This window comes from Homalodisca vitripennis, chromosome 5 (genome assembly GCF_021130785.1).
Source record: "Homalodisca vitripennis isolate AUS2020 chromosome 5, UT_GWSS_2.1, whole genome shotgun sequence".
NCBI classification, from domain to species: domain Eukaryota; kingdom Metazoa; phylum Arthropoda; class Insecta; order Hemiptera; family Cicadellidae; genus Homalodisca; species Homalodisca vitripennis.
In genome coordinates this window covers 129,810,845-129,825,561 of record NC_060211.1, presented here as the reverse complement: position 1 = coordinate 129,825,561, position 14,717 = coordinate 129,810,845, and the positions used below count along the sequence as shown (strand labels likewise).

At 30.3% G+C, this 14,717-nt stretch overlaps 1 protein-coding gene across 1 annotated transcript; it reads left to right on the top strand.

Annotated features, from left to right (window-relative positions):
* Window positions 1–94: 94 nt before the first annotated feature.
* On the top strand, window positions 95–14,300 carry LOC124363616 (trypsin delta-like). Its single transcript, XM_046818873.1, has 6 exons — window positions 95–122; window positions 6,629–6,756; window positions 7,375–7,463; window positions 11,269–11,515; window positions 13,258–13,392; window positions 14,160–14,300. The coding sequence occupies exons 1-6, from the start codon at window positions 95–97 to the stop codon at window positions 14,298–14,300; spliced, it is 768 nt and encodes a 255-aa protein (XP_046674829.1).
* Window positions 14,301–14,717: the final 417 nt, after the last annotated feature.

Here is a 14,717-nt window from a genome sequence, read left to right as displayed (position 1 = left end):
CGGTAAAGAATGTTGTTTTAAAGAGAATTATCTCCTAGAGTTCGGTGTGGACAGCTTGTGAGCCTCAAAGAGGCGTCGCTCTGATATAACGGCCATGCCACGCCATTCCATTGTCTTCGTCGGTAAGATGTATAATCAAAACAGAGATCGTTATTTATTATAATGTTTGGAGTTGTTTAAAAATATGTGTTTAATTAAATAGTATACTGTGAAAATGAATTAAGTTTGAACTGAATAAGATTCTTGCACAAAATTAATTGGTTAGAAGTTTTATATTAGTTCTGCACTTGTAAATAGAACGTCAGTATTAAATACCAAAAGGTATATATTTAGATTAGGCATTTATGAAACTTTTGGAATAATTTAAAAATGTTTTTAAACCATAAGACGCCTAGGGTTTTCGTTAACAATATGTTTTACAAAATCGGAAAAATTTAAAGTAATGCCTATTATTATGGACTTAATATGTAGGATTTCTTTTTAAAACAGTTGATTAACAGTTACTATTGAGTGACCTCATATTTGAGAAATATGGACTTAAAACTAATACATTCCTAACAAATATATAGCCATAAACTAGTCCGTGTGTAATATTCTTTAAATGGACATAAGTATAAGGAGGAAAATTGAAAAGAATAAATATTAGCTATCATTTTTATACACAATTTGGTTGATTCTTTTAATTTGTTGAAGCGAAAACGAGACCTATTGTTTTCAGATGGGATGATGTAAATTAGAATAAAGAAGAACTGTTGTGCTTCCCAGATATGGATGAATTAATTTTACTGTTAAAATTATTCAAATGATCCCTATTATACTTACCAAAATATAAAATTTGGTATTAGCATTGTGATGCTTAATACTCAGGTTTGTTATATATTCTCACTTCTTTCTTTTTTGTTGAGAGTTCAAAAAATAATAATGTTAAAATATAACAGATCTAAAGATAAATTGATAACTCAAAATAGTAATTTACTGTAGAGAAACTTTCTAAGAATTAAACATTTTAAACACCTAACACTCGTTTTTGTATTAATTGCAATTTGTTTATTTATATGATCAGTAGCAAAATAGAGTGGTAGTGAGTGAGAACCCCAAACCTGCAGATATCCAAGGATCGCTGGCATGATGTTTTTTATTTACTTTAAGATAATAGCAACAGAAAAACCTCAGAGAACCTATATGAGGGGAAAAAAGACAGCGCTTTGTCCCATTTAGAAGACCAGTGTTTTTCCTCTACCTTTATTATTGTCATTACTCTCAATATTTAGTGAGTAATTAAATCTGCTTGTTTTAAGCAAGTTTCTTTAAAAGACACAATTATATTAAAGATGAGAACTTTAAATAGCCATATTACTTTTTTTGCTACTTAATAAAAACATGAAATTAGCGTGACAGATCACTTTTATTAAGATATATAAGCACCATTTCATAGAATCTTCATCATTTGGTTGAAATCAACTATCTAGGTAAATATGAAGTGTTCCTAAGGAAATCTTTAGTATTTAACAGGAGTTAATCAAATATAATCTAAGCAACGTAAACATATATTCTAAAATAGATTGCATTTAAAAAACATAATAATAAATAAGTATAACGTGCCTATTCCAAATCATAACATAAATAGTAAATAAAAAGTTATAATATGTTTGGAGCAAGTTTTCGCATGTAAAGGCTCACTGAGATATACACTTTTAACTTTGTGATACTGAGCAAAATTTATAGGCACATTTAAAGTCCTTACGGAATTCATAATTTGTATTGTTTATATTCTCAGTACACCAATTTGTGAACATTGACATATTAGTGGTTTTAATTTTGAAGAAGAGATCATAGCGACAATGTGGTGTGAAATAATTAGCTGAGAAACACTTAGTTTACAAAATTCGTTCTAACACATAAATACTAATTTACTACAACTGTTTACTAGAGAGGTGTTTACAATCCAAAGTATAAACCTTGTCAAAGTATTTTGAACACTCTTATGACAGTAGTCTCTTAACTCGGTTTTAATCGTTTGAATTTTGAGTTGATTTGTTTTGCCGATCAACAAGATAAAAATAATATAGAAAACGAATGTAGTTAACTAGATATGTATACAGAGTGAGTTTTATGTCCCGGCACACCTGGATATAATTTAAACGGCCCGAGATATCTTTGTGAAACCTTGACCCTACTTATTATAACATTTTTTGTTGTTCCTATTTGTTTATAAATTGCTAGTCAAGATTTTGTATTTAATACTTTTCCCAAATATTATTAAAAGTATTTTATAATGAACTCTTAAACATAAAAACAAACGCAGATCGTTTCGTTTCTATTAGGCCTGTTTATTTCAAAAAATCTTTTTCGCATGTCCTGGCATCCCATTTAAATATATTTATTTTGCAAAACGTTTTTTCTAACAATAAAATTATCCTTTATTAAGGACTAGTTTTTAACTGTAATTTAAATATATTACTGTGTTCTTTGCTTAAATGTGATTAGACGAGGAAAATTTAGATATTTTAGCGTCTAAATATCCTACTCCCTTAAAATTTTTCATTGGTGTGATTAGAAAGCGATAAAAACTCTTTATATTGTGCTCAGCTATAATGTTGGTTATTATTTAAAATAAATGTGCTCCCATGAAGTCGATAGCAAGGAGACAGAGCCCATACTCTTGTGATCTGTCAACATCTATTCTCCTTGCATATTCCTTGTGAGTTTATTTCTCATTATTTGTAAATCTAACAAGATATTTAGAGCTTTACGTCTCTAGCTATTTCAGGAAAATCTGCAGTAAATTATAAATAAATAACCGTTTTGAATACAGTTAATTGTTTACAAATATTTGTTCACATTAAACGTATGTGACACATTTCACACTTACGCCTTTTTTTTATTGAAATTTAAATATATCATAAAGGATTATTGTAGGGATTTACAAACCGATTCTCCAACAAAATATCACAAGATTTTTGCGTTTTCAAGTTAATACAATTTTTTAATGAAAATACTGTTTAATATATCATAAATAATTTATAAATTTCATAAAATTTATGGATAAGTGAATAATATATGTACAAGGTAGGAGTATTCCCACTAAGTATTATTTAACATGCTTTGTTGTGGTTTCATACAAAATCTGTATAGCTCATTTATTAAGCTATATGTTCTTTGTTTGAAGGTTATTTTTGATGATGGAAGGTTATTTTTGACGATGGAAGGTTATTTTTGACGGCCTGTTTCCTTCACAAGCTATATGTGTTGTCAAATACGATTTGTTTATCCTGCAAATTTATCAATGCTATCATAACTATTCTTAAGAAACCAATGTAAAAATGTTCGCTAACTAAATTCCATTAGGTAACTTACAGAATCATCAAACTTTATGTATCCTCTGTAGATAGGAAGCTTCATGTAATATTTCATGTATATAGGTCAGTTAGTTCTCCAGATATAGAGCACGTAGATAGACAGACATATATAAATAAAATGTTTCCAACCGCTAATGTGCCTGACTTTGTTAAAGCACAATTAAACAAACGGCTAATGTAAACCTGATTTGATCAAAAACTTAATCGAAATCATCCATCAACATTTCGCATATAAATCAAAGATGGCGGTGGACAATGTGAACTAAATATTATTTCCATTAGGCCTACGAAATGACGGGTTTTTGTGGTTCGGAAGGAATTTTCAAACAAATGTAGTAAACTGAGTGGGAAGAATATTATTATAAAGCTCCTTGTTTACATACATAGCAAAAAAGTAATCAAAGCACATTATCATCACGTTTATTAAAATTGGTAAAAATGTCACTGACTTTTTAATATTTTATTAAATTTTTTATGATTGATTTTTTTAATAGCTTTTCTAAAAAAACAATTCTATCTTTACAATTTTATAAAAAAATATAAGATAAATAGCATATACTAAATTATTATCAAGTAATGATTTATCTAACACATGTATGTTTATAATTTAACCGCATGCATTTTATAACTAGAGGATCACTTTTTAGTAATATTTTAAATTATAAAAATGAAAATAATTTCAATCAATATATAGCAAATATTAGAAGGCTTGCGACAGCTGTATAATTTTGGACATTGTGTAATGGCTCTTCTGCACAATCGTGTAAGAAAATAATTTTAGATTTGGAAATTTATTTCATTGTAGCCAGTAAATTTCCCTGTCCTTTACTCGAGAAAGCGATGAGATTAGATTAAATGAAAGGAAATGTCTTAGAAGTACCTATCATGTATCAAACAACAATATCATCTCCAATTATAACAATTATTGGAAAATCAAACACAAATAGATTATCTAAACTTTTTTCTAATCTGTCTTGATAATTTTATGATATTTAAACACGTACCACTCTTCATTTTAATTTAAACATTTTAACCGCTGGTAGGTTTAGGTAATATCTTTTCCTTCAGTGATCTACAAATACTAAAATGAAAGTGACATTTATTTCTTTTGTCGTGATACTCCTCAGTTTATGTAAGTAGTGTTTGAAATAAGTGATATTTTGTATGAAATATTGTGTTTGGCATTGTTTTTGAGTGTTGAAAAATAGGAAAATTTTGAAGGGTAATTAGTTAAGACAATCTATTTTACTTCCATTATATTTTTTTTATGTCGTATGAATGAAATATAGTAAATTTATTGTTCACTGACATTTTCTTTTACTTTCAGGGATGGTATTTATTAAGAAAGTACAACCCCTTAAAATAAGTTTGCTACAAAGTTTAGTAGAATATTAAATTTAGCATTTTCTGGATAATATATATCACACACAATTACTTGAGTATGATTTTATATATTATGAAGTACATAATTAAAGTATAATACAAATAGATTTCAAGTTTGTCAGCACATTTTTACGCTATATTTTAGATATGTACAACAATATAGTAGTAACTGTTTCATAAAGGTAAGTACATTTTTATAACTTACTTATTTTACAATACTTAGATGTGTTTTAGATAACAGGAAATTTAGGCAAATTTAAATATACACATTCAACATTTAAAAACATTTTCGTATAATTAGTTACTAGCAAGTGTTCTAAATTACACTATCATATAAAAATCTCGTGTATGTGTGTTACTCAATCACGTTAAAACTATCAAACTGGTTATACTTAAATTTTACATAACTATTCTTAGGTTCTATGTTTAACATATGTTTGGAGGCCTATTTATATTTCTAATATCCCTCCGATCTACGCCCTACTGGACTCTAAACTTGTAAAAATCCTATAAGGAAAGCATTACAGCAAACAAAAATTATTACTATGTGTAACGTAAGGAACTGTTTGGTGCAAACCTTTTTATGACAGCACAACCTTATGGATAATGAATTTAAGTGTTATTATAGTTTACTTTTAATTTATAGCCTTGAAATTAAATAATAACCTGGATAGTAACAACAATTTAATGTTACACGATTTGCTCTCGTCTCTTTTATGTCATGGCAATCACATCATCCTTTATGATTTTTATTTCTGTGGAACAGTGGTCAGTTATCAATAGCTGGAATTGTGTCTATCATTTGTGTTAATTTACAAAATGTGTGTTTAATTTAATTAAATATAAGGTATATAAGGTATCTCGATATCATGTTGTGCAATGTAATGTATCTCGATGTAATTATCTTGTGCAAGGGACTGACACATTTCCAGACTTACGAGTACGATAATGCTAACTTTATACATGAAATTAAACATTTATTATTAATTTTACAATTTTATCCGGATCTATATTACGGTATTAGCTAATGCTCTTGTATCCGCATGCGATTTCGCAGACTTTCAAAGTTTAGCTGGATTTCTAGTTCACGTGAATTATTTTTCAAATTCTAGGTTTGCCTCATTGCCTCGATCTATAATATATCTTAAAAAGTTTATATTTATGGCCATTTAAATTTAATCCGGTAGTTTTTGCTACATAGTTTATTATGCCCTATTTACCCGAAAAGAAAATATATTACATAAACAGGTCTGAGAAGCCTACTTTGGTGGGTTAAGATGGATTATACAACAGTCCTTAAATATTTAGTCAAATATAAATAGTAAATTAGTCTTTGATACCTGTATTACAATACTGAAAACGTACTGCATAATTAATCATTTAATATATATATATATATATATATATATATATATATATATATATATATATATATATATATATATATTTATATATTTAAAAATATTATTTTACTAAAACGTTTTATTTTTTTATGTGGATAATGTCTTACTCCATGCTCAACATAGTTTGAAGAAATCGTTTAAATAGGAGATGTTGTTAGTATTAAGCTTAGTTTATGCTTTTTAAGGAAATCCATGTCAAATTTCAGTACAATCGGTTTTTACGAGATAAAATAACATGTCAAGCCGGCACCAATATATTGTTATGTAATAATGTAGATCAATAAATACATTAAAGTAGATTATTCGATTCTTCATTTTATTTTTTTAACAATACTTTAACAAAGTAAAGATTTATATTTAAACATAATTCAATAGTATTTGAAATGTTGCTAACATTAGTAATTTATCCGTACATACGTCGCACTTCGTTGGTAAATAACCCCAGGCTAACAACATAAGTGGTAACAATGTTACGTTTTACAGGTTTGGCAAGGGGGCTACAAATTCGGGGCCAACATCCTAGGGCTAACATCATAAGCAGTAACAATGAGAAATCCAGTCTTGGGATAATTAATGGCAAAACCACTTCCATTCAAAAATTCCCATTCATGGTAAGTATAGCTATTTGAGTGTATGCATTATTTATTTTAATCTTTCATAAATACAACCTTCGTAATCGTAAAAGTTTTTAAATTTAATCATTTATAATTATAATTTAATAAAAATAAATTAGAATAAGAGTATTATCAAGACGAAACTGCTAAACCTTAAGCATAAGAAAATTTTTAATACTTGCGTACAGGTATTAAACCACAGGTACTGAAACAGGTACTCAACAACAAAAATATACATATGCATATGAATTATTTTTAAATCAAACAAATACATAATTTAACTATTAAAGATACTATAAATTGTATAGTATTTTGTTTATTTACATATAATCTTACCTTTAAAACTGTATTTATGATTTGTAAGCATGTGTTTATTTATTTGATATAGGAGTGTTGAGTTATCAAAAAACATACATAGTCTTCGTCATTAGTAACTTAAACTATAAACTGTACCTAAAATTGTGAATGATGTGTAAAATATATAGGATTATTATTAATCAATAGTGGTGGTATCCTTGGCGTATAGTAAAACGCTGTGAATAAATGTCTGCATATTAGAAGATTTAAGCTGTTACCATATATTTTTAACTCCTGTTGCAAAATTACCTATTGCAGGTTGCCATACACCTGGAAAATGCACCCTATAGCACAGGAGTTATTCTCAACTCTCGCTGGATACTGACTACTGCCTACACCGTTTCTGGGTAAGACATAAACAACGGTTCTTACAACTTCCATATTTTACTCATGGTTACAAAAATACTCTTATAAAACCTGAAATAAAGACTTGCACGTTTTAGAGCTTATCTTACTTTGAAAAGTGTAAATATTCTAAGTTTAATTGATATTCTAGCTGTAATGTAAAAAATGAATATTTAATGCAAATAATATTATTTTGCCAGTTAAGGCTAAAATATTTTGTAAATATCGATAATCATTGCTATTATTATCTGACACCAGTGAAACCTGTCACTCAACTGGTGTTAGTGGTGGGGTGGGGGTGTGTGAAACCTGTCCGTCCTAGCATATCTCAAGAACAAATTGATATATACATACTAGAAATTAAATTATGCTATTAGGGCTATCAAGGGCTTTTAAGGATCAAATCTTTATTAGAAATCAAGTCAGGTCACTGCTGCTTATACATATTTAATGAACACACACACACACACACACACACAAACGCGCGTGCGTGAATATATATCTATATATATATATATATATATATATATATATATATATATATATATATATATACATATTTCTATGAATTGTTATTATTGAATAACAAAAATTACTTCCTCCGAAGAGAGTGTGCATGTAGAGACTGTGTGTGTATATAAAAAATATTAGGATTAAACAAAGATTGACTGTTTGTTGACTTCGTCTATCTACGCCATGTGGGATATTTAAAAAAACAAGTTGTGATGTGAATTTGTAATTTTCCATGTATCTTATTTTCTACTAAACAAAGCTACTATTTTCATTATGTTATAAAGTTTGGATTTGGCACGTTGGAAATTTGTCAAGAAATCAATTGAATATATATTTGAAAATTAGACATAAACAAAAAGGTTTGTAGTTTGTTTTATTGCGTCCCCGGGCAGATCTTAAGTGTATTATATCAAATATTACATCAATATTAATGTTCCTGAGTAATAAGTTGCCAGTAAAAGTTTTGAGTGGCAAAAAGGCCGTATAAAGATTCTATGTACCTTAATTATCAATAGTCAATAGTCAAGTATTTATTGTGGAGACAAAACGTACATTTGTATAACAAAGGTCAAGTATCTAATAATTTGGACACACATGCTACATCGAACTCTCATTCATACATACATTTTGACACTCAATCTGCTCCATTCATCCCCAATTTTTTACCCATCTCAATTGGAAAGTAAGTCTTCTGATTGTGCGGTCTCCCAGTTATACGCCATAAACTCGTTCACGCTATAAAAAGCGTTGGACAATAAACTGCGTTTCAAACGAGTTTTATATGCTTTATACGTAGGTGACTTTTTAATTCAATTTGGCAAGCTGTTGATGAGATGAACTCCTGCCTGTGAGGGCAAACGTTCATGAACTACCGTCCTGTGTCTCCTGGTTCGGTAGTTTCTCTGCCTCTTGTCTTGTACGAGTGAACATTCCGTCCGTTGGTAAAGGAGGATTTAAGCATACAATATTACCTTGTTTCTGAAGTGTAGAGGCTTGGCAGAGTCAACAGTTGCAATCTTTTGAAAACTGGCCTGCACGACTCTCTTAATTTTAATTTTGCAATGATGCGTATCACTCGTTTTTGAAGCTTGAACCGTCTTAAAAATTGGTTACTTGCACATGCACCCCACAGCACAAGTCCATACGTGAGATGTGGATAGATCAAGCCATAATAAGCCCTCATCATAACCTGAATAGGGCGGTATTTAGCTTGAGACCTCAACACATAAATGCCTGAGGCTAATTTGGAGCAAACTATTTGAAAATTCCACGTCAAACCTTGTTCAAGGTAAATTCCAAGGAATTTCGAGGAACAGACCTCTTCTAATATGCCCTCATCCAACATGATGGCCATTTTCGCAGTCTTTCGAGGGCAAAGAAAATTTTAGAACATTGGATTTTGAAGAATTTTCTTTTAGATTGAGGCTGTGAAAATTTTGCACGCAAATCTTTACTGCAAATAAATGTGTTTTGTTCTAAAACTGATTTTGTTTCATTAAAACAAAGAGTCGTATCATCCGCATAGTGCACGATTTTTCCGTGTGGTAGTGATGATTATATCTCATTGAAAAAGAGCAGGAACAGAATAGGGCTGAGAATTGATCCTTGAGGGACCCCATAAATAATTTTCATTGAATTAGAAAAATGGTTTGAAATTTGGACAACTTGATACCAGTGGATTAAAAATGAACTAAGCCACAAGAGAGGCACGCCTCGGGTGCCATGGGTCCCCAATTTGTCAAGAGCAAAGTAAAGTGGTCAACACAATCGAATGATTTAGTTAGATCGAGAAACACACTTAATGTGTGATTTCGACTCTCTAGCCCTCTGCAATCGTCTCAACAAGACTTACAACTGCGTCTATCGTTGATTTGCCCTTTCTGAAACCAAATTGTTCATTTGAAAGCTGATATTATTTGTTAAGAAACTGAAGCATTAAAAAAGCTTTTCCAATATTTTGCTTATTACAGGCAAAATCAAGGCAGGCCGGTAACTATTGATGCTTGTGGGTCGTCTTTTTGAAGATTGGGATTACTTTTGAGATTTATAGAAGCGAGGGGAAAACTCCTGTGCGAAATGACAAATTAACTAATACAGACAAATGCCTCACAATATGCTTAGAGCTTTGCTTGATGAGCCACATTGACATTAAATTAATATCATTGGACCTTTTCGATGAAAGCCGCTGAATGATTCTAACCACCACTTCCTCAACGGCAGGTGTAAGGCCACTGAGGCTACTGGACTTGGTTTTGAATGGGTTTTACTTAATTTGATGATGGACGAGGGCCCTGCTCACAGGATACATTTGCAAAAAACTTGTCAAATTCATTTGCCACCTCAATCTCATCAACCACAAATCGATCCCCAATTTTAATTTGGGCTTTTTCGGATCTTTGACTTTATTGTTAATAATGCCCCAAAAGGTTTTTCAAATATTTTTGGACAACTTTATCGAATTCAATGTATCATATTATTTGCAGCTTGAATAGATTTCCTTTACAACACAAATAAATTGTCTTTTGAGTTTCTCTCTCGAAATCAGGATGCCATTGGTAATCCATTTATTTTTCATGTTTTATGACAAATTTGACAGTTTTGTAGGGCAGCAGAAATTAAGATGAAAATTAAGACAATTGTCGAAAATTTTGAACAGCTGTTCTACTGATTAAAAAAAATTTAAAGAGTTTTTTGCAAGTGAAACATTGAGGATGGCGGAAATTTTGTCCTTGTGTCTCTAATATATACCATACCAATATTTTAGTTCTCTATTTTGTATGGTTCCAGTAAAATTAAATTGAAAAGCAGTATTATAATATTAATGTTCAGTGTTATAAGGAACTAATAAAACTAATAAAAACAGTATTGCCGAATTAATGTTTAAAAGTTGCAGCACAATAAGATAGATGTAAACATAATTGTGGCCAACAAGACATAAATCATCTACTATGTTCGCTTCAATGGAAGATTCTTAGTTTAATTTAACAGCCATAGTTTAAAATTAATATGAAGTCTTAACCACACTAATCCTACCTATAGTTAATCAAAGCATGAACATTAAAGCATAATGTTACAATGGCTCAAATTTAAAATTAAAATAATATTAAAATCAAATAGAAGTGGGTTTATATATTTTTAATTAGTTTTAATGTGTTACGTTTGAAAAAGAATAAACCCTTTTGGTCACACACTTGCTGCACCTAGCCAGAGTGGGTAGCCTCACTTAAACATATTTATTTAAAGATACAATAACTTTTTATGTTATAAGAATGAATGTAGAATTAATATTTTTAGGTGTGACACAACAGAGCTGTCATTCCGAATTGGCAGTACCGAGTCTGAAAATGGCGGCCAGAACTTCACTGTAGACCATTTTGCAGTCCATGAGAACTATACGGGCAAATGGGATAACGACGTTGCGGTCGTCAAGCTCAACAAGCCCATCAAGTTCGGAAAGAACGCAAAACCCATCAAACTTGGAACCAAAAATCTCAAAGCGGGGACTAAAGGCATGATAGCAGGATGGGGAGGGAGATCAGAAGTGAGTTTTAGTTATGTAACATTCTAAAAAATTAACAACACAGTAGCAATCTAACAGGTAATATTATCTGCCAAAGTTAACACCGTAAACGTACACCACACTACTCGTCGTAAAAGTCTTAAATAGGTTTCCATTGCTCATTTCATTCGCCATTTGTCTTGAAGACAGACAGAATGATAAAAATCGTACCAAGAGAGGTTGGTAAAAGATTATGCATTTAAGGAACTCATTCTTTAAGAAATGAAGTGTCATGCAAAATTTAAACTCAGAATATAAAATCTTTGTTGAAGTACCTTACGTGATAAATTCTCATTTTCGCTAATTACATTGGGTTTCATATAAGAACTAAAATAATAAAATACTACTCACCAAGACACTATAATATAATGAGTGTGTTGGAATAGTTTAGCTAAGTTTTTTAATATTTTATATGTTAGAATCTGTAGATTTACTGGGGTTTTTAAAATTGATTTATTCTTTTACTTTTAGTTACCATAATAGTAAAACATAAGATCAATATAAAAATATTCGCTAACTGTAAAAAACTCATATAGAGTTACATTTACCATCATCTACTCAGTGTTCCTCATACTAACGAAGCTTTATGGACAATTAAATGAGACTGTATGTTTGTTTTATTTTAAAGATGAGAGAAATGGCATTTTTCTAGCCCCCACAGCTTTCGAGCAATACGCATTGATCAATACATTGAATAAACAAATTAAAAACAACGTTGACAGACAGATTGGTTTTTATGTTTTTAGCTGCACCTTAAAGTAGGGTTGAGGCTGGAGCTCTAGCCGAGAGATCACGCGGGGAAGTCAATAAAAGATAATTTTTTAAAGGTTTTGGACCATCATCTCCTAAAATCGTTTAATAAAACTAATACCACTGACACATAAAGAACCTGACCGAACACAGGGCTGAATAACCTTTTGAATCATTCCATGTGGAATGAATTGCGGGTATTTTGCAGGGACCCATTAGCCTTTCGTCCTTCTTTTACGTGTACTCACAAACTGCGTAGCAAATTAGCGGTAGGAAACTGAGATGGTTTCATAGTTATTTTACTGATTCGATTTAGTGCTAATAACAGATACCAAAATAGAAGGATGTGGGAGACATTGAAATCTATCTTGTCAACTTTTGAGCATTTTATAAAATTAGAGAGGGACATTTTTTCCTATCTATGAAATTGGTTTCACTGATCGTATAAAATACTTCAAAGGTCTACATAGTTTTTAGTAGATATTGGAATTTACTGTGTAAAATATGTTTTAGAATATTAAGCTTAAAAATGTCTATTAAGTAAATTAATATTTGCATCAACTGTCTAATCCCTTCAGTTTCGTATACCAGGTAAAGTATTTTGAGCCAATAAAACTATAATGACTTGTAAAGTATTTAAGGATTCAGTTTGATTTAAAACATTGCTCGACATTTATACTATAAATTATTTTAGCTATCTGAATTAAAACATTATTACATTATTATTTTCACACGTAAAACCTTGCAAGGGTTATCCTGAAAATTACAAGAATTGCACTGATATTTATAAGGCAATAGTTACTACGCAATATGACATTACTGTATCTAAATTAAAACATTGAATATATCATTGTGTTGGTTGATATGAACTTTGCCATCCTTGGACAGACAAATGTATTGTTTATTAAAGTACGAGGAAGAAAACAGTGGACGTAATAATTGTTATGTTTTTTATAACGTCATTATGGGTTTAGTCCGAAGAGTCGTCGCCTGTCTTGATGGCAACAAAAGTGACGGTTTACGACTGGCAGAAATGTAAAAATATCTACCCCGATCACGTCACACCTAGACAGATTTGTACCTACGACACAAAAACTGGACCTTGCAATGTAAGTGTATTAAGATATAACGACGAATATATTAGTTATCACTAATTACAATAATTTTAGTTTATCTTTGAAAACTCTCGATTAGCGAGTACGAAATTCACGAGTTTTAATAAATTTATCACAGAATTTAAATTTATGAACCTGCATTATTCCTGAAACGTACATATAATATCTGGTGGTTTACAAGTTAAATAAGTTCTTACACTAATTATGGTACAACACCACCCGAGATTTATTATAAAGATGAAAATGTTACTATCAAACGTTTTCTCTAGCCATATAATTGTACAATTCAAGTTAAAATAAAGTTATAATATTATTATATTGGGTTAATGGTGAAAGCTTTCATTAATAAACGTGGTAGAAATTTTTATCCACATCATAAACATAAACTTCGATACCATCTACTAAGAGGCGTATTTGCTTATCAAAAATTCTATAACAAGTTAAGTTTATCAAATCTGCAATTTCCTTTATTTTAGTGCGACACTTTCCAAATTATTTTAGCGGATTAAATTTTTTTCTCTTATTATTTTTCTTTTCAACGCTTCATTTCCTCAATTATTTAAAAAAATATTGTTCGTTGAGAAAAGATGCGAGTTTAATTTTATTTTATTTGCTAACAATTATCTTAGGAAAACAAATTGGAAGTTTAGTGATAAAATTTATTTAAATATAAAATATTACACCAAACAGTTTCAAACTTATACCGACTTACTTAAACTAAAACCAATTCTCTATGATTAAACAAAAAATGTCATGTACAGTTTGACTGGGGAGACCCGCTGGTGTACAAGGGAGCGTTGTACGGACAGTTGACTGGATTCTTGGAGTGCCTCTCTCATCCGGTTGTTTACACGGATGTGCCTGCTTATGCAGACTGGATCAAAAGTGCCATACAAGAGTGATTAACCAGACATATAGAAAACTACAGTGAATAGTATAGATTGTAACAGACCTTATTTATATATGGCCTAAACCACCATATGTGTTAGTACAGCAATGATATTTACATTGTGGTTTCATTGTCGCAGATCCATCCACATTCCCTCGCAAACTCCTGTTCCAACTGCAAAAATTAGGCCAGTTTTTTAAAGTTCTTCAAATTAGCTCTGTCGTCCAAGAGATCAATGTATTGAAATACTGTAGATAAAAATTAGAGATATTAAAAAATTAATTAAACCTTTTAACAAATATTCACAACTCAAAATAATATACGTCACTTATTTTGCAATGTGGCAGAGGAAAAGCATACATTCTTTTAAAATATATTAGTAATATAATTAATTTGCAGATTATTTTTCTTTTTAATTTAAGTAGTTCTG